Source organism: Gobius niger, assembly GCF_951799975.1.
Source record: "Gobius niger genome assembly, chromosome: 12".
NCBI lineage: Eukaryota > Metazoa > Chordata > Actinopteri > Gobiiformes > Gobiidae > Gobius > Gobius niger.
In genome coordinates, this window is record NC_136863.1 from 18,816,401 (window position 1) to 18,844,351 (window position 27,951).

General features: G+C 40.8%; 4 protein-coding genes across 12 annotated transcripts in view; 1 reads left to right on the plus strand and 3 right to left on the minus strand.

The window, feature by feature from the left end:
* Positions 1-8,803, plus strand: part of ppfibp2b (PPFIA binding protein 2b) — a 51,927-nt gene extending 43,124 nt beyond the window's left edge. For 3 of the 9 annotated variants that reach the window (XM_079567511.1, XM_079567510.1, XM_079567516.1), the window contains 13 exons: positions 1,068-1,218; positions 1,357-1,389; positions 1,973-2,005; positions 2,170-2,305; positions 2,778-2,897; positions 4,022-4,172; positions 4,255-4,366; positions 4,450-4,538; positions 4,624-4,746; positions 4,860-4,985; positions 5,174-5,362; positions 5,835-6,023; positions 7,211-7,591. In XM_079567511.1, coding sequence (XP_079423637.1) covers positions 1,068-1,218; positions 1,357-1,389; positions 1,973-2,005; positions 2,170-2,305; positions 2,778-2,897; positions 4,022-4,172; positions 4,255-4,366; positions 4,450-4,538; positions 4,624-4,746; positions 4,860-4,985; positions 5,174-5,362; positions 5,835-6,023; positions 7,211-7,387 — 1,629 coding nt within the window. In that variant the 3' untranslated portion in view covers positions 7,388-7,591. Of the gene's footprint in view, positions 1-1,067; positions 1,219-1,356; positions 1,390-1,972; positions 2,006-2,169; positions 2,306-2,777; positions 2,898-4,021; positions 4,173-4,254; positions 4,367-4,449; positions 4,539-4,623; positions 4,747-4,859; positions 4,986-5,173; positions 5,363-5,834; positions 6,024-7,210; positions 7,593-8,423; positions 8,487-8,639 lie in introns of those variants that run through there. The other 6 variants (XM_079567509.1, XM_079567508.1, XM_079567513.1 and 3 more) reach the window with 6 other exon arrangements.
* Positions 8,804-10,241: 1,438 nt separating this feature from the next.
* poglut3 (protein O-glucosyltransferase 3) lies at positions 10,242-13,495 on the minus strand. Its single transcript, XM_079568086.1, has 6 exons — positions 13,164-13,495; positions 12,461-12,658; positions 11,831-12,114; positions 11,373-11,589; positions 10,997-11,193; positions 10,242-10,813 (listed from the first exon to the last, which is right to left on the minus strand). The coding sequence occupies exons 1-6, from the start codon at positions 13,408-13,410 to the stop codon at positions 10,373-10,375; spliced, it is 1,584 nt and encodes a 527-aa protein (XP_079424212.1). The 5' UTR covers positions 13,411-13,495; the 3' UTR covers positions 10,242-10,372.
* A 177-nt stretch (positions 13,496-13,672) lies between these two features.
* cyb5r2 (cytochrome b5 reductase 2) lies at positions 13,673-17,304 on the minus strand. The gene is made up of 9 exons (XM_079568127.1): positions 17,232-17,304; positions 17,008-17,148; positions 16,713-16,785; positions 16,438-16,544; positions 16,216-16,345; positions 15,930-16,013; positions 15,743-15,828; positions 15,572-15,671; positions 13,673-13,915 (listed from the first exon to the last, which is right to left on the minus strand). The coding sequence occupies exons 1-9, from the start codon at positions 17,244-17,246 to the stop codon at positions 13,743-13,745; spliced, it is 909 nt and encodes a 302-aa protein (XP_079424253.1). The 5' UTR covers positions 17,247-17,304; the 3' UTR covers positions 13,673-13,742.
* Positions 17,305-17,921: 617 nt separating this feature from the next.
* LOC306971937 (ovochymase-2) lies at positions 17,922-27,844 on the minus strand (the record flags this gene model as incomplete). The annotated part of the gene is made up of 16 exons (XM_079568376.1): positions 27,727-27,844; positions 27,489-27,586; positions 27,142-27,239; positions 26,863-27,035; positions 26,689-26,784; positions 26,274-26,455; positions 25,997-26,198; positions 25,138-25,170; positions 24,956-25,046; positions 24,698-24,831; positions 22,752-22,895; positions 21,778-21,902; positions 21,618-21,711; positions 21,406-21,537; positions 20,756-20,860; positions 17,922-18,031 (listed from the first exon to the last, which is right to left on the minus strand). The coding sequence occupies exons 1-16, from the start codon at positions 27,797-27,799 to the stop codon at positions 17,922-17,924; spliced, it is 1,890 nt and encodes a 629-aa protein (XP_079424502.1). The 5' UTR covers positions 27,800-27,844.
* Positions 27,845-27,951: the final 107 nt, after the last annotated feature.

The window sequence follows — 27,951 nt, forward strand, 5'->3', positions numbered from 1 at the left end:
GCAGTGCCGCTTATGGCTTCTAGGGGCACGAGTTACTTAGTACTGCTTTAACATGCTTAACTTTGAGTTTTCATCATATCCATTAAACCACTTTATTTTGGGGCTTCTACTGTTTTGTGGCATACATGCATGTGAGTGTGACAACAGTTGTTATCATCCCATTGATCCCCTGAACCCAGTTGGACAGCCAAAGTGCTTTATTTCAAACACCCATCCAGTTTGTGCACATGCGGCGCTTAGTTTTACTGCGTCTACATTCACTGACGTGCCAGTGCAATAGCCATCCAGAGGAGGCTGTCACAGCTGCTCTGTGTCTCCACCGTGTCCCAGACCTTTCTCTGTTTATGTCCTCCCCTCACTGCACTGAAGAAAAACTCTTATGTAATAGAGCAAAGGATTAGGACACATCATGACTCATACTTACACACTATACCGTCTTTCAGAGAATTTACAGCTTCACATGTCATGTTTGTCCCTGTATCGTGCATGGACCTGACCTTACCACCTAATTTGGAGTACAATATGTTGTTGCAGAAAATATAGCAATAAAGTATGATAATATTGAAGTCAATGCGTCATTCATACAATTTTCATTATTTGACCATCTGCTACACACATGTGGTTGTGCTACTTTTTGGCTAACTCCCCAGTAGTACACAATTAGGTAAAATGTAAATGAATTAAGAAAAATTATTGAACAATTTTTATTTTTTGGAGAAAATTGACAATTACAAATACAAAGAGGTTATACAAGTTATACTAATACGGAGCAAGAGTAGTTAGTAGCTGCCCAAAAAAGATACCTGTGTGTAGGCATTGTTGTGGGTCAAGTCTTCCATTGACCAGAATATGCCCCCTTCAAAGGCCTATAATTCCCTAGAAGTCCAAACCACATGAAATCCACCATCTCCACACATGGCTATCATAACTGTCTTGTCTCATTGTATTCTAACTGTGGCAGTTGTGTGTGTTCACAAAGCGGTGACTTTTATCATACTGCATGTAAACAAACTTGGATAAGATAGCAAGAAGCGGTACAGAGAACTCACAATGTTGCTGTTGTGCAGAGCCCAGACATGGAGCTAAACAAGTACAAGACTCTCCCAGGAAAACTCCGCAAAAAGAAAGAGCTGAACAGCACCAGAGAAGAGGATGCGGAGTACCAGTCCCCAGTCCCGCTGTCTCCTGTCCACAACCACGAGCAGGACTACACTCCCAGTGAGTTTTGCCTTGAAAAACACTCAACATTTTCTGACTAACAGTTGCTTGGCCTCACTGGGCGTTGCTTTGATCATTAACTATAACGTCACTAACTTCTTTGCATCTTACCTTTCTCCTGTCTGTCTCTGGCCTCAGTCCGCTGCAGGAGTGCCAGTGCTCCAGTGTTGGGTAACATTCAATCTATAGCTTGTGTGTTGTCTATGGCTCTGTGGTATTTTAAGTCACAAAAGTGGAAACCAAACAATCTTGTGCTAAAGATGCCCACTTCTTTAATAGTATCGCCACACTGGAAAAGAAGGCAAACTGTTAGATCAGACCTTTTGGCATAGTTTTTTTTTAAATTATAGTTTACATAAGAACATGATTAAAAGCTCAAAAAAGTCAATTGTGCATGATGTATGACCTTTAAACATCTAAACCTTTTTATTTTAGAAAAGTTGATCCACATAAAGCGCCAGCGCTGTGCAAAGTTTGCATTAACCCTAAACCTAAACAGAAAAACATACAAGCAAGCAATCACCATATGTGAACATGTGACATTTCATGCCTCACATTCAGTCGTAGTCAAATGCCCACAGGCAGAATAATCTAATACAAGCAGTGTCATCATCACACAGTGCCTTCAGCTGCACATGTTCTGCATGTCTCTGCACTCCCTCAGCACACATTAGCATGTTTACAGGCTCTTCTCTGGGACAATAATGCGTGACTAATGCTCGCTTCTGCTTTCTTCCTCACTACACTAACTCAGGATCCCCCGGAAAACACGACCTTTATGATGTTGGTGGGTATTGTATCATGTAAACATTGTGCAGTGCTCGGTGGCAAAAAAAAAAAAAAAAAAGAGTCTTTAGCTATAGTTGGATGAGAAGTGTAATTTGAGGCAAGACAATTTCGAGACTTTGGATGGTGCTTGAAGATAGAGATTTTTTTTTATTTCTTGTGCAGGACGTTCAGATAAGTTGGACGAGTGCCTGCTGTCAGACCAGTCCCCTCTGTCATCAGGAGTGGACTCAGGAGAGCAGTCTCCGGTGTCTCCAGAAAACAGGAAGTCCCATCGGGGCATCCGGAAATTGTGGGGGAAGTAAGTGCTAGAGGCATAACTGTAAAGTGTCTTATTATTGTATAGTAGTATGCATCAGTATTCTTCCTTTCTGTCCTTCCTTAAGAATGATGATATCCTGAAGGAGGTTTGACTTGGACATGTAGTAGGGTACTAGTAGCATAAGAGTGACCGTTTAGGTGTTGTAGAATAGTAGAAAGATTAAATTAGTATCTTATCAGTAGATGAATGGACAAGACAGTCAAGTATTGCTTGTGTTGTTTCTGGTGACTTAATATGTGAAACACATCAACAGCCGTATCTCAGTGTGATCTGAAGTTGTCAAGAAAAGCATGAGAAAAGGCTTCTTCTGAATTTGTCCAACCAAATTTAGCTCCCGTTGCAAATGTAAAGTGACATGTGATCCCAGGTGTGAGCAGTACAAATAAATCTGCCCTGAAGCATTGTGCCAAGTGAAAAAGCAGGTTTGAACCATCCTTCTGTCTGTTTGTAGGATCCGCCGCAGTCAGTCTGGCAGCCCAGTCCCGGTTCACGACTCAGACCTGGGCGACTTTAAAAGAGGGGGCTTTAGGGCCACAGCTGGGCCACGTCTAGCACGACCCACAAATGCACGGTACGTTTATTTTTATTTAGTAGGGGAGAGCCTTCACAATTACCATGTAATGCAGTGGTATATTTAAGGCCAAAACATATGGAACTTAAAGGAATAGGCCACCGTTTTTATATACTAAGACATGTTCTTACCTAGCCTTAGACGTGTTAATATATCCCCGTCTGGTCTTTGTCCGTGCGCACTGTCACGCAAACGGAGCACATACACAGCCTCTCCCACATGTGACATAGCTCCAAAAAAGCTCACGATAGAAGCTACCAAGCTCTTCCACGTGTTTCCTATTTAAATAAAGTTACGTGAAGTGTTTTCATGCAAAGTGTATTTACACAGAAATGTAACATGTCGATTTTATAAGCAAATAAAAAGGGGAACTATATTGTGAGGCGTAATGATACGAGGAGCAAAACGTCCGCGCAGTAACTCCTAAAGACTTCCCCCCGCTCACTTCCGTCAATAACCTTAGGAGTTACTGCGCGGACGTTTTACTCCTCGTATCATTACGCCTCACAATATAGTCCCCCTTTTTATCTGCTTATAAAATCGACATGTTACATTTCTGTGTAAATATACTTCGCATGAAAACACTTCACGTAACTTTATTTAAATAGGGAACACGTGGAAGAGCTTGGTAGCTTCTATCGTGAGCTTTTTTGGAGCTATATGACATGTGGGAGAGGCTGCGTATGTGCTCCGTTTGCGTGACAGAGCGCACGGACAAAGACCAGACGGGGATATATTAACTCGACTAAAGTGAGGTAAGAACATATCTTAGTATATAAAAACGGTGGCCTATTCCTTTAACAGACAGTTGTGCCCACTTTCAGAGAAAAATTAAATTAAGAGTTGGAAGCAGCTATTTGGTAACTCATTAATCGTGGGCTTCAGGCTGTTGCAAGATCAGAGTTTTCAATATCCATGTACAATGTTGCTTCAAAAAGGCTTTTACAAAACAAAATACGTCCATTATCCATAAATTAATATTGAAGCTGTTTTTCAATAGATCCACTTTCAGCACAGAAAGTGTGACTGATGTTTTCTGAAGAGGCACTTTCACCAGCAACGTTTAACCATGTGACAATATAGAGAAGTTACCCGTGTCGTTTTGCTGTAATTCTGTGTTGAAGGGAGCTGAGGGGACCGTTCTCTAAGTGGACAGCGGACCAGGTGTGTGACTGGCTGGAGGACATCGGACTGGGACAGTACAGCGGTTCAGCCCGAATCTGGGGCCCGAATGGACACACTCTACTGTCAGCAAGCTCACAGGAAATCGAAAGGGTATGCACTATGCAGGAAGTTACATTTCTATTATGTCCTTGTTTATGTATTGCTGACATGCTGCGTGTTTATTTGTTTTTAGGAACTTTGCATAAAGAATTCTCTTCACAGGAAGAAGCTGCAGTTAGCCATCAGGTCATTTAGTGGCAAAAAAGAGGAGAAGTCTGCAGACCTGGATTACATCTGGGTGACTCGTATGTGCACTCTTCATTACTCATTTTATAATGTCCTGTAATCAACTGTATTTATTTTAAATCTGTTTAATAATTGGTCAAAGGTTGGCTTGATGACATCGGCCTCCCGCAGTATAAAGACCAGTTTAATGAAGCCCGAGTAGATGGACACGTGCTGCAGTACCTCACTGTGGTAAGTACTCTTTCTACTCTTTTACATTTATATATAATGTTATAATGTACGTATTTATCCTGAAATATATTTCTGTCTTGCATAGAACGACCTACTATTCCTCAAAGTGACCAGTCAGCTCCATCACCTGAGCATCAAGTGTGCCATTCACGTTCTGCACGTCAACAAGTTCAACCCAAACTGCCTCAAACGCAGGCCTAGCAATGAGGTATTCCAAAACGTAAAATACATGAACTAATTACTAGAATATGTAAGACAGCAGTGTAATAAATAGTGTGTGCTGTCCAGCATACTGTAAATGTAATTCCTACCTTGTTTCAGAGCCAGTTCACTCCTAGTGAGGTGGTGCAGTGGTCCAATCACAGAGTCATGGAGTGGCTTCGTTCTGTGGACTTGGCAGAGTACGCACCAAACCTGAGAGGCAGTGGGGTGCATGGAGGCCTTATTGTGAGTAATTCATACTAAATTTATTGGATTATGTTGACGTGTTAGGACAGACAGTCTCTCTGGCCAGCACTATGTAATTTACTACTGAGAATTAGACATCTTGTTTTAGATTCATACATGTAAGGAATGATAACGGCAGCCAGAATGGTATTTAAGGCCAAATTAACTAATCAGTGTATGTCTTACAGATGCTGGAGCCCCGTTTCAACTCAGATACCCTGGCCATGCTGTTGAATATCCCTCCACAGAAAACCCTCCTGAGACGACACCTAAACACTAACTTCAGCAGCTTGGTGGGTCTACAGGCTCAGCAGGAGAAGAGGGAGTACACAGAGGCGCCTGGCTACACTCCGCTCAGCACCACAGCTAAAGTCAAGGTACAAAAGCATTGCTCCAGGGAACACAGGGCGACCCATGTGCAGAGAAAGAACCTAAATCCATGGTGTGTCAGCTCAGTTTAAGCTCTGAGCCAATATAATCCCAGAGTCGCAACCTCAGCTAAGTCACTGTGAGCACAGATATCACAATTCGCTCGCAATCATGTGATGAGTTCAAATATGAGGAGTTTGCAACAGGCCTCAGGCTGCGTCATTTTATTGAAAAGGTCACAATTGTATCGGGAATTGGCTGTCAAGTGACACCTTGGAGTGTATTGTGGCATTGTACGAGAAGGTATAGGCCTTCTTGGCACATATTAGAAAATTGGAACAGGGTGTTTTCTGCTTCTTGCAATTTCAGGGGGGAAAAAGTAATATATAAAGATTTTATTTCTTTTTTGGACAAATGTAATTTAATTTAAACAGTCATAAGTTACGCACTATCATATAGTTTCTTTTATTCTGTTTTCAGCCAAAGAAGTTGGGCTTCTCAAATCTGGCTCACCTGAGGAGGCGGCGACAGGACGAGTCCACAGACTACGTGTGTCCCGTGGATTCCTCCTCAGCTCAGTCTGTGTCTAATGGGACACACATCAGAGCCTACGCAGGCTTCAGAGGCCTCAGCCCTATTCTGGACCGTGAGGACCACACCCGTGACCAGGTGGGACAGGATGGCAGGACGACTGACTCATCGCCATGACAACAGCCACTCTGCAGCACCAAAACCATGGACCATCAGACTGAAACAGCTGCACTGCTTTGGCCAACCCTTCTTTCCGTTATCTCCACCCGCAAACCCAACTTTGTGCCTTGTGTTGTGCTGATCCTTTCCAGAAAATGACTTTTATCAGCAGCTCTCAGCAGACTAACCCAGCTCAACCTCCGCCTGTGCCATGAGCTAATCTCAGGACTATTTCTTCAGATTTTGTCATAGACAACAAAGAGAAGCAGACTTGAGGGCCAGGCATAGACAACACACAACATGTGTTTGTAAAAAAGAAAAAAATACAGACAATATAATTAAAAATAATAATGCACTGCCTTGTATAAATAAATACCTAATAATAATAGATTGGAATGAAAAAAAGTCAACAAAGATTTAATCCTGCAGGTGCCAATGGGACTGGAATGGCTATAAATTACAGTTGCAATTGCAACCAAACAAAGTAACACCTTATTTGTATTTTAAATATTATGTAAAGCCACATGCATATCCTTCAACAGCTTTTTACTTGTGCATAACCATTTTATCAATTCTCAATGGCATGTGTGAAGTACCATAATATCAAAAGTGGTGCTTTGGTTGCGATGGATTTGTGCAATATTTGCATAATACAGGGATTTATTTATGAAAGCGAGATATTTATATCATAGTATTATTGGCTGAGCAACCTGAGCATGCTTGTGGAGAACGAAAATGATGCTATTTTCTACAGTTATTTTTCATATTGGACTGGAGCAGTATTTTTATAGCGATGAAAAATCATCTTCCACAGAAAAATGTAAATGCAAGATTTTCTTTTAATAAACAACTCTGCTAAGTACAAAGTGTTTTATCCTTGCTGTAAGTACCTCAAAACACAGCTGAACATGTTTACTGTGATGCCTACACTTACAAAAATAAGCTAACTAATCATGTACATCCCCACATCTCGCATAATCTATGTTTTTAAAGTCTTTTTGTTTTTTTATTTGTAATATACCTGTATAACACCATTCTGTCAAAATGTTTTCTGACCTTAGTATTAACAATCAAATGTCCCTGTATATCAAATATGATTAATTGTTTGACTGTTGTAGTGTCATGGGACTGTAAAACATGGCGTGACCAGTTTGTGTGTGCTGCAGATGGTGCCCACAGTGGAAACCATTTTAGAGATAGAGGCTTCGTCTGAGAGCATCACCAACACCCTCACAGTGAGTCCCTACACAGACTGCTGCCTAATGAGCCCTGTCCTCAGCACGCCTGCTCTCTGCACTAACACAAGACGGAAACTGTGGTTTCACAACTGCACAGATCTGTGAAAATGACTCAATCATTTTTCATAAAGTCTAATGCTATAGAGAGAAAACATTGTTTTCATCCATCTGGACAGACTTTCCATTGAATAGACTGTTGGAATCATATTGTGGATGTAAAAAAGTCATTGTTAAAGGCTCACTGCATAACATTTTGGACTGTTGTCCAGTAATACAAAACGTGCTCCCAATGACAACTCGACACAGAAAATGCCATTTTTGCTGTGCCTGTGGTCAAAGGCTGGATTTAGGAACTTAGTATTCAACTGCCTTTAGTCAACGTCTCCATGGAGATGACAGTCAGGTTGAGGTGAGAGGCTCACTGCTCACAACAAAGACACACATCCCTGCTGCATCAGCTGCTATAACCATGCGTTCCCATCATGCTTTGCTTGCAGTTCCAGTAGAGGGAGCTGCAGCGCCGACAACAGTCTACCTCTATACCACTCACCTCCGCTGCACCTGAGGAGAGGTCACCTTAAAAAACTATAGACATGCAGTGCAACTAGGTCCAAAAACTCTTTTCTAGGATAGTACTGACTTTTATTTCTACGACATTGTTTTTATTCCTAAAAGTACTTCATAAGGTATTGCAAGCAAAAGGAAATTAAATTCTAAAGATTCCATAATGCAAATGCTGACATGTCACATAAGGCTCTTCACTGCAATCCTCCCAAAACTAACTTAAATGTAGCAACAAAAATACCATATAAAGACCACTACTGGTGCACTCAGGCTTATCTGACCTTTTGTCTGTTTTGCAAATAGCCATTTTTAAAGTAGAGGCTATTGACACAAGTTAGATTTCATTCCCAAATAGTTCAATCAAGGGCTGTGAAAGTTTATTTTTTGTTTGCACTTCAAAGCCCTCAAGCTTTTACAGGTATAAGTTCAACAGGTAAGTTTAGTCTTCTGTTGACTTAAATAAATTTGTAGTTTAACCATTTTAAGTTTGAAGCGCCACACCCATGCTTACATTGTGAGCTTGAGCTCCTTCTGGATGTCGAATAGAACATCCAACAGAACACACTGTGTATTTCAGCTGGGTGCCCTGCCAGAGACGAGGACTAGGTCTCCTACAGAGGACCCTCCAACACTCATCCTGGTAAGTACTTTTACTCAAGTCTCATTCATTTGTTTAATGAGAACATGCTGGATGAAAAAAGGTTAATCATGAGTTAATCATTTAAAGACATCCTTTACAGTCTCTGCATTTAATTAATGGTATTATATCATATTTACCTGTATATTTGTGCAGTACATCAGGGAAACCAGCCTCTGAAATTATATCCGCATTCCATCATGGGCACGCTGGGCAGCAAACCAGACCAGCTGTTCTTCCCATTAAAAGCTGCCCCATCCAGGAGCTCGTCCTACAACAAACCCACAACCCCGCAGAAAAGCATCTTTGCCACTCTCCGGAAGCCCCCTACAGTCAAGCCCAATGACTTCATCCCCCTGTTCAACGACTGTGTCTCTGTGGCAGCGGCCCGCACCCAGGAATACCTCACCTTCAAGGACCCCGAAAACAAGTTCTCCCCCAGCCCACAGGCCCTCACTGAGGTAATTTGAACTGCATATTTTAGTGTGGAATTGTAGATGGTAGGCTATGTCTTCCAGAATATCACAGGGCTAGAATCTGGTCCATCCCCTTGCCCATCTTTTCAAAATGAATATTATACGTTTTTATTTTATTGTAAAAGCTGGCTGTGGCTTTGTCCCTCACAAATAAATAGTTAATAGCCCTGCCATAGGTCATGGGAACACTGCGAACAGTAACAATGCCAATGTGTTTTCCTCTGGCAGATCTTCTTGATGACCTACATCTCTGAGACAGTAATCTTCAGTCTGACAGACACTTTAAACTGTACAGTGATGACCCCGGGACAGAAGATCCTGTTGGGGGCTGACTGGGTCTGGGCCGTACTGGACAAACCCACAAAGAACCCACGCATCCAGATCGCGGTCCAAGTGCTGCACCTGCCTGAGAACCCCGGCAAACCAGAGGAGCCGTGCGAGGAGTCCATGGAGCTGGAACAGATGAGCGACAAGAGCATGTGTGAGAAAATGGTGGAATTCTGCGCCTCAGTAGGGAAAGACTGTTACGCCCTGTTCATCTTCATGGGCAGGAAGAACGACAAGGACAACATCTACGGGGTGCTCAGTAATCATTTCCACGCTGCGATAGGGAAGTGTGACAAAATTGACCGGGCTCTGATAGAGAATTTCTTCAAAGGGTCGAGGTACCTCCACACTCCCACCGGGATGATGCAGGCCATCGCCTCAAAAAGAAATAATGATCCGCTCACACTTATGATCAAATTTACCTAAACCAATATTAGGATTTCCTCCGGCCAAGCAAGCTTCGAATTAGTGTTGGGTGCCATTTTATATTCATTGTCAAAACTGTATTCGACACTAGAAAATGTTTTTGGTTATGGCTCAAACAACCCACTTACTTTGCAGAAATACAAAGATGATTTGCTTTATATTTTTCTGTGAATATCCATGCATTAGGTCCACTCATACACTGTAATCTTGTGCAAATAACAGTGACATTTCTGTACATATTCATACGATTTCATAATGTTACTAATGTAATTGTTCATAATGGCTACTAGTCTTTGCCAAATAAATGATGTAAATACGTTTGTGAACTGATTATTGACTTCTGCACAAGTTCGATGCTTTCCTATATTTGTATATATTTCTTGTTTTGTTTGCTGTAAACATGAAAGTGGTTTGTGTAGAAAACTGTATTAAATATGCATTCATATAACCGTACATCACACAATTGTTAGGCAGTCTATTTAGGCAACAATAAGGCAAAGGACATTATTAGTCACACACATATTTGAAAAACCTGGACACTGAACATGATTGTTACATTGCATTTCACACAATCCTATAAAAACAGCAGGTATACATAAATTCTATATCAAGATTCAGGAATGTAAACTAAGTAGTCACCAAAAAGTCCTGCTTTGTTGTTCAAAGTTCATCATCCAGTCTGTGTTTTCCTTCATCCTTTTGCCTCTTACATGTACAAGTTGCAGTGTGATCATCGAGCTGAGGCACGAGCTCCATGTCATTGTGGCGTTGCGGCTGCCCAATCTGCCTTTGTGAGTACACGAGCAGTGCGTTGTAGTAGTAACAGTACAGCCTGCTGGGCTTTAGGAGCTCTCTGGCCGCTTCCTGTCCCGCCCTGGCCACCTTTTGCGCCTCAGCGTCATTCTCTTTGGCCCAGCGGATTTTGTCCAGGAGGTCGGACAGGTCCCTCTTCACAGGGATGTAGTGGGCGCCTGCTCTCAGGTGGATGTAGAAGTGCTCGTAGTAATGGGAATCCTGCTTCAGAACGAGACTGTTCCCGAGCATCAGGTATGGGAAACGGTACGCTGCCACTGTTCCGTCGATGTTTACTTGGTACTTATACTGAGGTGAGAACAAACACTTTATTAGTATAAAAGTCTGCACAAATACACAAAAGTATAAGATTTCCGATTGAATACTTTGAATAATAAATGGCTTTGAGTTTTTTCAATTGGTCCTATTCTAGTGAGTGACACTGTGACTTGTCCCAAAGAATGAAGTCAAGTTTGCTTTTTTACTGCTTACCTTGAAAAAGTCAAAGAATCCCACGAGTGGAGCTTTGCCGACTTGTTTCTCTCTGTCTCTGTAGAAGAACCATCCAGTGATGCCAGCGTCCAACAGTTCAGGGTGCTTCTTTGACAGAGCGACCAGCTGAAGGCGCTCCTCTCGACTGTCCCGTCCACGGAAAAAGGCTTTCGAAGTTTTGTTAGTCCATGGAGGACCTAAAGCAAGATTTTAAGATTAACTTAGAACAACATTACACATTGTAGTGAAATTAGAGCTGAAGAGCGAGCTTATTTAAATGGTTTGGTAGGGAGAAACATGTCAGTCAAACAGCTTACAAGCTAAACAAGCCTGTTTCTTATTTATTATTAATGGCACTATATGCGTGGCTCCATACCAGTATTGCCCTGTATAGACAGCAGGTCGTTGGTGACGCCTCTCATAGTCTCTAGTGTTGAATGTGTGACCTCGTATGTGGGCAGGATGATGTCTCTGGTGTCAGTAGATCCGCACCAGGAAAAGATGGGCAGAGGACCGGGACTGGCATCTGCGCTCTTGGTCTCTAAAGGCCAGTCCCCTACATTTATGAAAAACTCTACATCGGGTACCTTGACCTGGAGAAATTAACAGACGAATCAGAAAAGTACATTTCCAACCAGCAGCTCAATAGCTAACGGTTGTCAGTGAAAAACAATCTGCAAACATTCAGATCAATATAGTAAAGTGTAAAGAGGAAACCCAAGGTCATTTTTCTTTGATTGTGTTAAAATATCACCGTAGCTAATAACTCTCCAAACTAACTAATGAAGCTTAACTTTTCACTTAAGTTATGAATATTGGAATGACAGTAGTTACCTTTCTGGTTAAGGACAACAGCATTTCATCAGAAAACATCTTGAAGTCGGTGTATTTCCCCTGTGTGCGCCGATACACCTGGTTGTTTACAATGGCATAGTGAACGAGACCACCTCTGTTAGAAAATCTTTTGGGCACTTCCTGTCTGAGGCGCTGGAGGTCAACGGTTGGGAATGATTTGAAATCAGCCAGGATTTGAGGCTCCTTCTCCGGACACTGCAGAGCTTTCTGCCAAACTGAAGCGTCAGGCTCTGGGCAGTCGCAGTACTCATGGTAAACTGGACCTGGAAGCACCAACAAAAGTTACGTTAGGGAGATTTAGCTTAAGTGCGTTATAGCCTAAGTATTTCCACCAAAGTGAGTTTAAACTTCAAGCAGAATTTCATTTTACTTAAAAGAATTTGATATTCCTTTATAGTAGTAAGCTTTTAAACCAACTTTTATTAATACCTTTCGATCAACAATGATAGAAGTTTTGCTTGTCATTACTTTTGTTCAACTGGGGGAGCAAGGCTATATGTTAAAGATAGATAGCTTCTGAGGAATCCTACTTTTAAGAAACTTGCATTTCAGGCTTATGTAACTATATATAATGTACTGTTAAAGAGCAAGCAAAGCATAAAGACAGACCTTGTATAGTGTATGGTGACTTTGCAACAGGCTCATCTCTATGAAGAACTTCCACTTTGAGGCCCTTGGATGCAGTCCCATAAAGCCTGTACCGGACCAGGAACGACCCATCTCCTCTGTCCAGGGGTTGGGCAACATGGATCCGAATGTACTCCTTATGGTCCAGGGAATTTATCTTCACCTTGAAGGCGTCCTTACCTACACAAACAATAAGTATTCAAAAAAAAATATGGTTACTCAATATTGAAAGAATTGAATTTTTGATGGTTTAAAAAAAGTTCACTCTGCACACAAGACGCATGCACTGATAGTATAATGAGAATGAGACGTCTAAAACTACAAGTAAGACACATTGCTAAAATGCAGTTTTGATTCGATTGCGATTATTTGTACAGCGCAATTATCACACATTACAGTGAAAACACAAAAGCTCACAGCAAAATGCATCTGGTAACTGATGAAGACCCTTATATATAAGAGAGGGTCATTCAATAATTTGTAGCCTACTTGTTATTATGTCTACGGTTTCAACAAACACACGAAGCATTAATGTCAACAAGCTGCTATTTTCACATGTAGATCCACTTCTAACTACAGGCTCTGCAGACTGTGTCACGTAGTAGGCATATAGATGTTCAGTAAACTGGTCATGATCATTACTACTTCTGTCAAGTTATTTATTATTATTCTACTTGTTAAATACCTGGAGATACGGTGAGGTTGTGTCCATCGGAATCCACTGCTTGGATGTAGAAATAGCGGACTGGTAAAACGATGTCTGCTTGTAGCCCCGAGCCCCAAATAACACATTTTTCTGGGTTGACTGACGTCCCCCCGCGCACGCATACCGGTAGGATAAATGCACAAAAAAACGGTAGCAATAATACAGACCAACGATATAAATCCCTAACGAAAATGGTGGATAAGTCTACAGCACGCTTCCTGTTCATATTCTTTTCAAACTCGATAAAAAAAAGGACTAAACAATCAATAATTTACCCTAAAGTTTCTTCACTGAGCAGACATATTGGAGTGTAGACGGACACGCCCACTTCCAGGGGTGCGTTTAAGGAAATGGGAAATGAAAGTGCTGGCCGTAAATGCATCACTACACATTTAGGCTACTATAAAAATAAAAATAAAAATAAACGCTTATTTTTTCTATATAAATGTCAGTCAAACCCTAGTTCCGATGTTTTATTGCGTGTTTATTTGCAGAAAATAAAAAAACAGACATTCAAAGTAGGCTACTTTTTTTTGTTAGACAAATCAGCTAGTCAAATCAGTATGCAAAAATCTTGTCAGCTTTGTGCCCCAGCTTGTCCAGATTTGGAAGACAGGCGTACTGGATCATTGGCGGAGGACCACACATGACGACCAGGACATCACTTGAGGGTGCAGGCAGGTGGTCCCGAATCATGTCAGCAGTCACAAAGCCTGTACTGTAGCTCCAGTCTGAGGGAGAGAGACAAGGGAGTCAGGAGACACAACACATTTTCTCACTTTCTTTCTTTTTTGAGCACAACTTAATAGGAAACAAAAAAAACTCTTCTACAATTCTGTAAAGGGTTGTTTCAGACTGGACCTTTTGGAGATTTGGTTATCATGGTAAACCTGGTTCAAGAGAGTCTTCGGATTCAGAGTCCTGTGTGTTGAGTTTTCATAGGGCTGTGTCTTTTGGTGGATAGTGTTTAGACAGAATAACGACAGTGTTACCAAACGCTCCAATAGTAAGAGCAGTTGTTAAATAGTTGAACATTGTGCTTTAGGTACTGCAAAAAGCTGGTTTTGAAGAGAGGCTTGCACAAAGTATTCTACAGTTGTGCCAATATGAGCTGCATGTTTCAGAATTTGTGCTTATTTTGAGTTTTTTACTGTTAGCCCGGAATGATCCTATTTTTGGTTGAAATGAAAAAAGCAAAAGAATCCTTGGGCGGCTGCTTGTTCATACATGTTACACAGGAATGGCTGGTAAGTGTAGCCAGCCATTCTGATTTCTGACCAAGACTTCATCATTTTCGTGTCATAATAAGATATGTCCTTTGTCTATCTCTCGGTGATGATTCAGCAGAGAGAAGTTTAGAGCTGAAGGGTGAGCAAAACCAGGAGTACTGTAGATAACAGAAGTGACATTCAAAGACAGATTCACACTAATAATGAAATTAAGAGCCTCAGTTTTGAGTCTCGGGGGAAGATTATGATTTGAGCTGGTAGTCTATATTGAGAAGCATAATACCAAGAAACTTTCATCCTATGATATCATCTGTCCCTGCAAGCCAGCTAATTAATGACACTGTGAACACAGGAGCAAAAGCTGTGAGGATCAAGGGCAGTCCCCCTTCTGTGCAGTATTAAAGGAAGTCAATGACAAAGATTACACAACAGTGTAACACTCATTAATAGAGTTTGCTTCAAGGATTATATGAACCATGGCATGAGTGCCGGGCCAAGCTTCACTATCACCTTGTAGGAAAGGCGTGTGTCTCTTGTCCGCTTTGTGGGCTTTTCGAAGTATTTGTATTATAGAAGCCCAAAATATTCAACAAAAGTCCACTTCCCTTTCGTACCTCTGTATTCCTCATCCTACCCACCCTGATACCTCTCAAAGGGAAGCACAACTCTCACATGAGACATATGATTTACAAAAATTGCTTATATTTACAATCCTTGTGCATTGTTGAATAGACCCAAAATATCAAAACTGCTGCTAATACATATTACATCTGGACATCCGTAAATCCATTCACGCTGTTGCTCTGCAAATTGTCATTTTATCATATCTTAATTAATTCTTATGCATGCCCTTAAAGTTTTTGTAGTTTTTACAGTGTATAGTTCCCATTTATCTGTTAAATGTAAGCTCCAGTTGTGATGTGTTTGTGTCGATGCCCATGATGTCCAAAGGCTGATCTTATCATCTACACTGATTCAAAAATGACTGAAAAAGTTAAACATCGCCATGTATGTTTGCCAATATGACTGTTATTTTGAGATATACATTTTATAGCACAATCACAAAGCCCTGTAAAGCTCCCAAAGACACTCCTTACAATAATGTGCATGTAGTTTTATTACATTGTAAGCAGTTGACTACAGACAGCAGCAGCTTACCTTCTGCAGGTTTGTCCAGCGTGTACCACAGTCTGAATCGGTCTGAATGGTTCTTCTTCACCTCCTCTAGCTCTTCTCTCAATAAAATATCCTTCTCTGTCTGGAAAAAGGCCAACAGATGAACTAGAAGATGTACTACGCCTACTGATTGTACTTTTCATGATGCCTCACCTGGTTGGCAAAAATGAGTGCGCATTTGGTATCATCAGAGGGGTCTGCTGTGATCCTGCGAATCAACTGCAGCATTGGGGTGATACCTGACATGATACAAAGTGTTGACACCAAGCATGCATATTTTGTACTATTGTTACAGAATCCATATGAACCATGATATGTAAGTAAAGAATGACTTGTACACCTGTTCCTCCTGCGATCATTGCAACATGCTTGAATTTCTTCATCTGGGGCTCTGACTTTTTGTCTGGTCTGATGGAGAACTTCCCTAAACACAGCAGCAAGACAAATGTAGTTATTGCTTAAGTTTGAACAGCATCTCAGTGCCATCTGCTGGAGAAACTAGTTCATAGTGTTAACTTCACATCATACATTAAAAAGAGAAATAGGTTTATAAAGAAGGGCTATTGTTGAAATGACATTGACAGTATAACAAAATTAGAAAAGTGTCAATGTGTGAGCCAGTCTACCTTTGTCTTTATAGATGAGGAGTCCACTGGGTCCTCGGAAATCCATGCTTTCTCCAATGGCCATGTTGTCCAAATACTGGGACATCTTCCCTCCTTCTGGGTATGACGGATGAACATTCTTGTAGTAAACCTTACAGGGGGGACAAAAAGTATCAGTCAATGATACTACAACTCCTTAATGGAAAAGTTATTTTCTGTAGGCTTTTGTTGAGTTTTAAGAACCTTCACAACAAGATCAACATAACCCTGGTCTTCATCACTGGACACTGGAGTGTAGGCTCGAACCACAAGGGTGCCATTGACTTTTGCAGACAGGTACACATGTTGACCTACGGGACAATAGATTTAACAATTTATGCGTCAAGAACAAATGTCATAATCAAAAAGTGAAACATCCAACAAAAACTGTAACGCAAGCAGCTTGGAGTGGTATGACTGCATTTGGGCTTATGTTGATATGTGGGGTTTGTTTTATGTAAAAGAGGTTGATGCAGTACCAACTGGCAGTCCAAGGATGTGGGACTCAGAGGGAAGGCCAAAGCGAAACTTCTTTGTGTCATGGCTGATTTCCTGTTCAAGGACAGTAAAAAAAAAGGGGGAAAGATAAGAGACTGGGTGTTGGAGAGCCAAATCTACAATAACTGCTATTGCTGCAGTTATCCCCACAAGAAATGCTAAGATGGGAAACTCTTGCATGTCACAAACTGCTTCACAAATTACTTTAAAAATTGTCATTGCACTGTCGTTGGGTGGAAAGCTTCGTCACAGTAACTTATATTAACGATTTTTCACCTGTTTATCAATGAGGCGAAGTGGATATTTAACAGTCGGATCTTGGAGCGTGACAGGCTGCTTTTTCTTCTGTTTCCCTCCCGAGCCCTGAAGCATGAAATACAGCACTGTGCCTATAAGCACACACCCTCCCACCAAAATCTGCAAAAAAACAAAAACACAGATGATCAATATTACAAAGTTTTCCACTCAAAATAAATATGTGTGTGTGAAGTTACTCCTACCAATGTCTGATCCATGGTTTTGGCAGAAGCAATGATAGTGTTTCCTGAAACCACTGCACTCTCAAAGTCCACACAGGAGAGAGTTCATAGAAGCAGGAAAGTTGAATCGTAAAAGGAGGTGTGGTCTGTCAATGAGGGGAAAGGTGCCATAGTGGTTTGGGCCAATAGGAGGCTGTATCTCACTCTCTCTGCAAAGCCCAGAGGTGGTGCACTGACAGGGAGCTAAAGATCCACATATCACCCCACTGTGAGGGAGGGTAGAAGGCAGGGTGCTCTACAAGGCTGTATGCCAGGACTGGAGCTCTGTGTGTGTGTCTGAGGGCTTCAGTGCTTGTACAGGGGTGAATAACTGTAAGTGTAAATGTATAAATGTAGGACTTCTGTCATAAACAAGAAAAAAACACTATCTCAGGATAAGCTTGTGATTTGTGCAATATGACAGACAACACAAAAGGATTGAAATACCAAAGATAACAAATATTGAAACAGCTAGAGCGTAGAAATGGTACCACCCTTAAGCCAATATTGGGTTATCTTCGAATTAATATACTTGCATCAGCCAGAGAAAAGTACACACATTTATCCTTTCTGTCACAGAGTGTATTCATTCAAGAAGCACATTCTGACATTTGTACAAAATACGTATTCACTTTAATTATATGTTTAGCGTTCTTGCTTTTTCCTTTTCAGTTAATCTGTCCCTGAAGATTCCTCTGATAAATCTTCATCATCTGTTCTCAGCTCCATGTGCACAGATGCCTCTGCTTCATGACCACGTCTCCTTGGATCAGCCTGAGACTCTGAACACACAGAAAACAGTGTCCATAAGCTAAGCATAAACAGACAAATTCACACATGAGTGAGTGAGTGAGTGAGTGAGTGAGTGAGTGAGTGAGTGAGTGAGTGAGTGAGTGAGTGAGTGAGTGAGTGAGTGAGTGAGTGAGTGAGTGAGTGAGTGACGGTACTTAATGTAAAATCCACTCCCCACTACACTACTCTCTGGCGCAGAGAGTAGATTGTTCTTGTGACCAGAGCCCAGCTTTGAGAGCCTAAAGCAGGTAGAAAGGCGCTATAAAAATGTGACCATTTATTTGTTTATTTAAAAAGAAGTAGGACAGAGCATTTATCCACCTGGCAATTTAAATGCAATTATGTTTCCAATTCGATGTAAAACATGGGATCCATGAACATATTGTAATCATTAAATCAACATATATATATTAGGGCTGGGATGATTGGGACTACTTTGTCACAATCCGATACGCATCATGATACTCAGCGACCGATCTGATACATATTGCGATACATTAAGTACATTTGGGCGACAGTGGCACAGATGGTAGAGCGGGTCATCTCATGATCGGAAGGTCGGGGGTTCGAATCCCACCTCCTGAAAGTGCACATTGTCGTTGTGTCCTTGGGCCAGACACTTCACCCACATTGCCCCCAGTGTCTGCGTACATTGGTGTATGCATGAGAGTATGAATGAGTGAGTGGATCCTTGCTGTAAAGCGCTTTGAGTGCCTAATGTAGGTGGAAAAGCGCTATATAAGTTGAGACCATTTACCATTACCATTAAGTAATTATGACAATATATTTACCTTAAAATGTGCAAAAAGAAAACAGTCATGTGTCCAAAGTATATAAACCTAAGGCCATTTGACATTTAGTGTTTAGATTGAAAAGTTCATTAACACAACTAATGTAACTGTTACTGGAAAGCAAAGGAATGCATGATAAAAAAGTATTGAAAGTATTGTGATATTTTATAAAGTATCAATACTTGATATTGCAGCACAAAGTATAGTGATCGGATCTGATATTTTGTCCCAGCCCTTATATATATTGAGGATATGCACATGATGTCATAACAATCCAATCACAAGTGGCACAGTTGACTAGGGAAATTTGGCAATAGATTTGTATCGACATGGATTTCAACCCTCAGTACTCTATAGGTTGAAATTATGATATTCTAAATGTCATAATTTCAGTTGAAACATGGGTGACGGGTCTATACAGTGTGTGACAGCGCCTTTCAATTTTTAACATAACTGGCACAAATGCAAGTTCAGTTACACAACCAACCCCAGTCTCCCCCTTAATTGTGTTGTGCAGACAGGCATCAGGACGGAAGACATTATAAAGACAATACCCTTTGGCCGAACGTAAAAAAAAAAAGAAAAAAGAATTGAGCAAAACCAATGTGATTTTTGGCTTCAGCTCATTAAACTTTTCCTAAACCAGCTCGCAAAACATAGACACCAAATGTGTTGTAAACCAGTGTTATTTATCAGTAACATTTACCTTTTGTTGCCATTCTTTGAGCTGATATCGAGTACATTTTTGTTTTATATAAACTAGCCTAAAAATGTCACTTAAAAAGTAGGAAGCATGTCTTCCTTAGCATAAACGTTTTTCTCCTAGAAAGTTTTGTGTACTTCTAACAAACTATCAGAAGATGGAGCCACTGCACCATACTCTACTCTTACTGCATGTGCCAAGGTTTCCTGAATTGTAACATAAAAGTACCAGTTGTTGACACCTTCAATAAGTATCTATATCTTAGACAGATTGTAAAAGTGTTGAATGTTTCATTTCATCTTGATAATTTTGTTGCTGAAATTGACTAAAATGTAGTATTCAGGAGTAGCATAGTTTTCACTGTTTTATGATGATTGTGGGCATAAGACCTTTACATTATGACTTTGGTCTGTGCAGTCTGAAAGGAACCGAGGGGAGTGACCAGGGGAACAGGAAACACCAGCAACACCAGAGAGAGGAACAAACATTAGATAGTGTCCAAGACTTACATACTTGTCCAAGAGTTTCAGAATGTTTGCAATGATAAGTACAATCACCTTCAGCGTCTCTATTGTGTTGCTCAATGCATTATGTACTCTAAGTTACCAATTTTATATTCTATTGCCAGCTATTATCATTGTGAAACTATTTCTTCACTTTGTCCCTTCTGTGAACAGCTTACAGTACTTGGGCTGTGGGTGGTGTTTTCCGTGAATAAAGGTGTGATTAAAAATGAACTGCGCTAACCATATTGAGTTGGCAAAATAAAAATACAATTGTTTAGTATTGTGTAACATCCCAACATAAAGTCATTTACCAAAACAACTATTGTAATAGCAATATATAGTTTCTTAGGGAATTGTCCAATGCCTGGAAAAGCTTTTACAGTGTTTAGAAGAACTGGTTGGGTGTAACTTCAGTGTGAAATACCCCAGAGACTTTCTAAATGCCACTGAAACCTGATGCATTGTTTAGTGTACAACATTATACACAGACTTACTTTGCTCTGTGTACTGACAAACAGAGATTAAATAATAACCATGCGGCAGACAGTAGCTCCCGATCAGAGTACAAAACTGCCTAAATTCCTAAACTGTATGGTTTCTTATTAAGAGGATGTGGTATATTACAGTAGAAATGTACTCAAAGCAATATTTTATTAAAGCTAAAGAGATAGGAGTAACTCAAAAATGAGAAGTGCAAAGTAACAAATTACCAACCATGTGATGTAGTGACATTGGGCTGACTTTGAGGCAAATCCTTGTTGCGACTCCAAGGTTTCAACTTCGGACAAAGCCTACATGGCTGGCCGTCTTGATGCAAATCTGCAAAACAATAATATGCAAAATGATTTTAGTGATGTGTTTTTACCTTTAGTTGTAATGTCCATACTTAAAACTGCAATCGGCACCGAGGAAGCTCCTTGGATGGGGAGCAAAACGTTGGCTCATATTTAAATGTAAATGCAGCTGTTTTGTTTGAAATTATGAGATTGAGTGTCCAGATTATGAGCAAATTCTAAACAAGTTTGGTATGAAAGCGTGATTTTTAATAATAATATTTAACTGTTTGCACATTTCCTGTCTGTTTTTGCACACTCTGAGTGATCTTATTGAATGCCGATTGCAACAAGTGAATTTCTCCATTGTGAGATCAATAAAGGATGATCTTATCTTAAATGTGATCAGTGACTTGTATTTAACATATCGGCAAAAGTATTGGTATTGAACAGTATTGGCATTGGAAAACACACTCTTTGGACACAGGCCATTTAGTTGCAGGCAGAAAATAAACACATACAAACAAAAAGCTTTGGTCCTTCATTAGGATTAATAGAAATACATAGATGCATCTAATTACACAGGCAAACCTGATTGGCTGATGAACTCGATATTGGCACTGAAGCCCCTGTGAGTGACGCTGCTGTCTGTTATGAACTGTAGCACCATGACACTGTGGTAGGAAATTACAGGGGGAGGAAAACTGCCGCCACACAACACGGCTGCAAATAACATGAAAGCATTGTAATAAAAGTGTGTTTCATTTTCTTTATTGTTTTTTTAATTTCCTGTTTTTACAAACCTATCTCTTCCGTTCCTTCCACATCCCCAAAGACTACCAGGGAGTCATACAGGCATCTGCTGGACTCCTCCAACTCAAAATCTGTCAAAATGAGCTGTAGCCAACACAATATTACAAGCGACGTAGAGGTTAAGAATTGTATGTGCCTACTCTATTTTACCTTAATAATGTGTCCCTGCGGGGCATAGACCACCCATCTGAGCATGCAGTTGTTGCTGTAGAGTTTAGGGTAACCTGGGCTGTGGATGCTGGTCACATTTTGCACCAGAATCACTGTTCCACATCCTAAAAACAACCAACCAAAATAAACACTCATATTTTTAGTTGATAACGAGGAACACTTGTCTATAATCTGCAACTTTGGGAAAATGGGTACAGTAAACACAGCAAAAAAACAACATTTTATGTAAACTGCTAGAGTCATTTGCTTTTTTCTCAACTTTTGATATTATTTTTAGCTAATGTTAGTCTACACATGGCTTTGTTCAAGAAAGTACACACTACACTCCGCATACTATATACTACACATTGAACTTTCACCAGTCCTGCCACTGACCAAGCTCAAGAAATGAAGAAATAAAGAAAATGAGTTGGTGTTTATTGGGAGGTAAAACGTTGTGCCATTGTATTTATATGTTGTACTCAAAACATGTTGCCTCTATTTCTTAATGCAATGCCCTTCATGTTATGTGTACAAAAAGAATTCACATACCAACCAGCGCACTATGGCAACACAGGCCTGGTCTGTGAGTGTGTCTTGTGCACCTCATTATGTCTGTCATGGGACAGCCTCCTGGACCCGTCCCAAGAGTCCGGAGTCAGACTGGCACTGTGTTTAACGTGTGTACACAAGCTATATAGACACTAGAACATAAAGTCCTTCTCAAGCTAGTCCAAAGCCATATGTGGTGCATAACCCAAACAGCTTGTACTAATGTGATTGCACAGTAATCCTGACTATTTCCTGACAATTTGAAAGCTGTTGTAACAAATGAATCAATAGTGTCTTAACTCATCTTCAGAGCAATTCAACAAACAAAACATAAACAACAATAATGTCTATAAAAAAGTTAAGCATCGTGAACAATAATGTGTGTTCTATGGGTGTTTACTGTTGACTGCTGTGTTTCCCACCGGGATCAGTCAGTCCATGAACGGCACGGTACTTCATGTAAAATCCGCTCCCCACTACACTAACATCGGAGGAGAAGAGCACTGTTGCACGATGGGAATTACTGAGGTACAGCTGGCTGGGGTGGACACTTCCACAAAATACACCTGAAAAACAAGTAGGAATGAAAATTCATCCACCTGGAAATTAGAACGCAATTACTGTATGTTTCCAATTCGATGTAAATCACGGCATCCATGAATATGTTCTAATCATTAAATTAACACAAATATTAGGGCTGGCACGATCCACTTTTGTCACGATCCGATACGCATCACCGTACTCAGGAGCCGATCCGATACGTATTGGGAGACAGTAAGTAATTATGATAAGTAATATGTTTACCTTAAAATGTGCAAAAAGAAAACAGTCATGTGTCCAAAGTTTATAAACCAAAGACCATTTGACATTTACTGAAGTGTTAGGATTGAAAGTGCTGTGTAGCTGTTACTGGAAAACAAAGGTGTGTGATAAAAACACCTCCAAATACAAGCACTGAAAGTGTTGTGATACTTTATAAAGCATCTTGGCATTGCAGCACAAAGTATACCATATTTTGTCCCAACCCTTATAAAAATCGAGGATATGCATGTGATGTCATAATATTCCGCAGCAAGTGGCTCTGTTCACTTTGAAAATTTGGCAATGGATTTAGATTGACATGGATTCCGACACTCAGTACTCTATAGGTTGCGTTCACGACATTGTAGATGTCATAATTTCAGATGAAACATGGGTTTATACAATTGAATGGGAGAAAAACAGTTTTGGAAAGAAATCTCCAAACAGAAAATTTAGACCTGATCATTATTTGGATTGATTGGATTCCCCAACCTGCCACATCCATGAACTATGGTTCATCTTCTAAAAACCCTTTGGTCTGACCAACATCAAGCACCTCATGTTGACTACTTTCTCACACCTTTATGAAACGATAATCTGACCTGATTTCATGTGTGCTCAGAGAGAAGACACTGCACTTTGTGACAGTTTTTGTTTCATGTGGATTGTTCCAGCCATTACAGAGACCTTAAACCAAGAAAGGAATTACGCATTTTGACGGTTACCAGAGATACCACAGCAGAATTTGTAGCTTCCTCCAACTCAATCTGAAATGACAGGCTGTTTATCATGTTGTGTTTATCACGTCGATCTTAGAGCGTATAATGAATGAATAATGGCGGGTGTAGCGCTTTGGGAGCTTGTTATGCAAAAGTGAGTCATTGTTACAGATGTTGTTGTTGTTATTACTATTATTAGTGGTAATGATGATATGAATGTGGTACTTGCAGTTATGAAAGCTGATGATGATTTTATAGTTTTTATATTGTTGTTTACTTTTGTGTTTTTTGTTGCTGTTTGATAATAATAATAATAATAATAATAATAATATAATAATGCATCGGTTTTATATAGCGCTTTTCTGGACACTCAAAGACGCTTTACATTGCACTATTCGTTCACTCCATACCCGGTGGTGATAAGCTACTATTGTAGCCACAGCTGCCCTGGGGTAGACTGACGGAAGCGAGGCAACCAGTCTGCGCCATCGGCCCCTCCGACCACCACCAACCACTCACCCACTCACTACATTCGCTAGGCTTCCTGGTGTTACCAAACGGTCTCCCATCCAAGTACCGACCAGGCCCTTCCCTGCTTAGCTTCCAAGGTCTGACGGGATTGGGCAGAGCAAAGGCGGTATGGCCACATACCGCCACACCGCGATAAATGCTTTATAATCATTATTGTTGATGTTATCGTTACTCCTGCTGTAATTATCGCTTTGTACTGCCTTTGTATGTAATCTCAATTGTTTTGTACATGTCTAAGTGATGCACTATGTTTTTTTACATGTAGTATACTTTTTTTTTTTTTTTTATGGAAACGCGTCCATGAGTACAAAACTCACCAACAGGTTTTTGGGCTCCCACAGAAACAGTAAGCCGATCAAATAAACAGTATGAGTCATTCTCCAAATCCAAATGTTCAATTTCCAGTAAAATGCTGTGCCCAGGAGAGACGCTGAGATTCCAAACACACAGTCTGGACACACAAAAGAAAGTATTAAACAAGCTACTACTACTACTACTACTTCCTCTACTACCAACCTGGATACATTTCATCTATTGTTATATTTACTGTAGGTTTATTTCATTTTCACACTCACTCGTTGTTGTCATAGTGATGGAGTTGGGAGGCGGGGTTTCTGATGATCCCCTCGCTATTACTCACAGATCCGTCCGGCACGCTGCACAGCCCTGGCACACACACAGAGCACAGCTCACATCAAGAGCCGCCGGCATAAATAAAATATAGATGAAAAATGACTGAGTGGGAAAAACAACTCACTGGATAAAGGCCTCCCCAACTGCTTTGCTTCAGCTAAAGGAAAAACAAAAACAGTATTATGTTTGTTCCACCAAATGACAAGACCACATGACCAAACAAATGTAATAAACAAAGTGATTTTACCCGGGTGTATAAGCAACATGTTTTGTCATTTGAATCTATTTAGCGAGATCTAGGTCTGAAAATGCATTGAGAGAACAAGACTCTGCTTTACCTCTCCATTTTACCACATTATTTCTCTAATAAACAATAAATCTGTATTTGCCCAAACGTTATAATGTTCATGGCACATGGTATATGTAGACTACAGCCTTCACAGCAGCATCTGAGGCACAAGCTCAGCCAAGGATTTCGCTTTACGTCAATGATCCATTCACAAAGACAGACAGACAGTCAAATGTGTCCAAGGACGTACGATTGAATAGCTTCTCTGCAGTCTGGCTCTATCACTGTTACACTGCCTGGCCACATAATATTAGAGCCTGTGACATAATTCAAAAATATATGTGTAAAAAGAGACCACTGATAGAACGTAGAATTTTGGAACAATCAAATATTCTCAAATAATTCAATAAACAAACATGATAAAAACAAGACACAACACACTATGTCTCAGTTTCTTTCACATGAATCAGTCCCAAACATGTTTTCTTAATTTTTTACACTAAAAAATATTTCCGCCAAAGACTCTGATAACCACCATGGTCTGATGGATGTTCTTCCATCCACAAAATTGCAATTATTAAATGTATATGCTAAAAAATAGACTTAAATTTTGTGTGTGGTTATAAGCCAAATATAAAAACTTCTGGAATTAATGGTAGTTGAATCTTTACAATATTTTCAGTGACTTATTTACCCTGTCGTAGTGTCAGTTTGATCCAGGAAAGCATCAGTTTAACATCAGTGAAAACCCCAGGGGAGCCTCTACGTGACGGGGGACGACTGAAGTTAGAATCCCAGCTCCGGCCACAGCCTTTGCCCCAGGAAGTTACACCCAGCGCTACCCAATGTCCGCCTGCTGACCCCACTGGACATACCAGAGGTCCACCAGAGTCCCCCTGAGGAGAGAAAGAGTATTTACAGACATATGTCCACGGGATTACCAGAATGCAGACTAATAAACAGTGCCATACCTGGCAGGCATCTCTACCCCCAGTTTCTGGGCCTGCGCACAACACTGTCAGAGCTGGCGGAGGTCTGTTCAACCTTTGAGGGGATAACATGGCACTTTTCACAGTCTGAAGAACATGTTTGCACATAGCCGGACGCACTAAGTTCAACTGGACTTCACGAAGAGTAGTAGAAAGACGCCCTCCTGAAAGACCAATTACATTTCAGCTGCAAGGTTTTTAAATCAAGTTCTTAGTGTTGTATTCCCTGTTTGTCTTTTCTGGCTTGTGTGCAGTGAATCACATAATGGATTTGGCATGGGTATCATGTGTGAACATAGGACCAGCCTCAGCAATGTTGCGATGCTTGTAACTACAAAGACTGGGCACAACACGGTTCACTCTTTCAAAACCCTTTTCACATTTCACTTTAACTTACTTTCTTTGGTTCTTCCCCATCCACCCACGATGCAGCTGGTTTCAGTTTGGCTGTTGTAGTCAGGCAGGGGTAGGCATACAGGCTGGACCCGCTTACCTATCCACATTGCCCAAAACAAAATCATACAACAAATGAGAAGAGTATAAACCAACAATAACAAAAAGAGGACCATACCCAACTGAACGGGCCGGTTTAGTTCTAACAGAGCGATGTCATAGTTCATGGGCAGAGTGGGATGGTACTTGTCATGAAACAAGATGTTCTTTATGACGAAAACCTGCTCTTCTTCATCAGGTACTTGTTGGTCGAAGTCTCCGATCACCGCCGTCACACCTCTGAGGGCTTCCCTGGAGAGAAAAAGAATTCACATGTCCACAGATGAAATAAATAGGGGGCATGCTTTCTGTGTTTGCAATAATAACAATAAAAACAAACGGGTTGACAGTACCGTACCTTGACGGTGATGAGAAACAATGCGCTGCAGTCATTATCCAGGTGTCAGTCAAAATGGCACCTCCACAAAAATGATGGTTCTTTTTCCTCAGAGAGACCTGAGATGCAGCCATAGAAAGCAAGAAGTCACCAACCAATACACGAGGAGCTAATGTTTTTGTTGCCAACTTGCATTTCAACATGTTTGCAGCCGACTGTGGAATCTGCAAGGTGTAGTCTAGCTTTACTTTTGTAATGCACAAAGCAGAATTCTGGTTGTTGATGTAAATGTCTCTTTGTGTCAGCGATCAAGAAGGAGGAAGTGAGGTTGTGACATGTTGGTGTGATATAGCATGAGAGTCACTGACCAGCCAGGGGTGTGATCCGCGTGTGGCCTCAGCTCCGCCAATCACCCTCAGAGCATGCACCAGGGGGCTCCACACCTGAGGGACCCCACACTTTGAACCTTTAGTCGTGCAGCACAAATGAGCAAACATAACACATCAAATACAATATTTTTTAAGTATGCGCCTAAAACTTGCCGGAACAAGTTTAAATCACGGGCAACTATGAAAAATTGTATATTTAAAATGTGTGTTTGCCTACCCGTTGGAGCAGTACTGGTGCCAGCATTTATTATCCAGAAGCAAAGAAATACCAGAGCAGCTCCAGTCCTCATGATGATAACACACAGGTCCAGACAGGAGCAGCGGCAGTTATACAAGGAGCCTTGAAGAGGTCTGCAGGGGGTCTGGCCTTCAAATGTCACAAACTGCACAGTCAAGCTTTGTTCTGTCAAGGTCGACCGTGAACTGGTGTGGTCAGTGTTTT

Excerpts from the sequence above, each read along its gene's own strand:
- cyb5r2 (XM_079568127.1), bottom strand. Across the intron at positions 16,014-16,215 it reads CCTCATCTATAAAGACAAAG|GGAAGTTCTCCATCAGACCA; the intron begins GTAGACTGGCTC and ends TGCTGTGTTTAG. Across the intron at positions 15,829-15,929 it reads AATGATCGCAGGAGGAACAG|GTATCACCCCAATGCTGCAG; the intron begins GTGTACAAGTCA and ends GTATCATGTCAG.
- poglut3 (XM_079568086.1), bottom strand. The coding sequence starts at position 13,410 with ATGAACAGGAAGCGTGCTGTAGACTTATCCACCATTTTCGTTAGGGAT. Across the intron at positions 12,115-12,460 it reads GTCACCATACACTATACAAG|GTCCAGTTTACCATGAGTAC; the intron begins GTCTGTCTTTAT and ends TGGTGCTTCCAG. Across the intron at positions 11,194-11,372 it reads GTCTATACAGGGCAATACTG|GTCCTCCATGGACTAACAAA; the intron begins GTATGGAGCCAC and ends ATCTTGCTTTAG.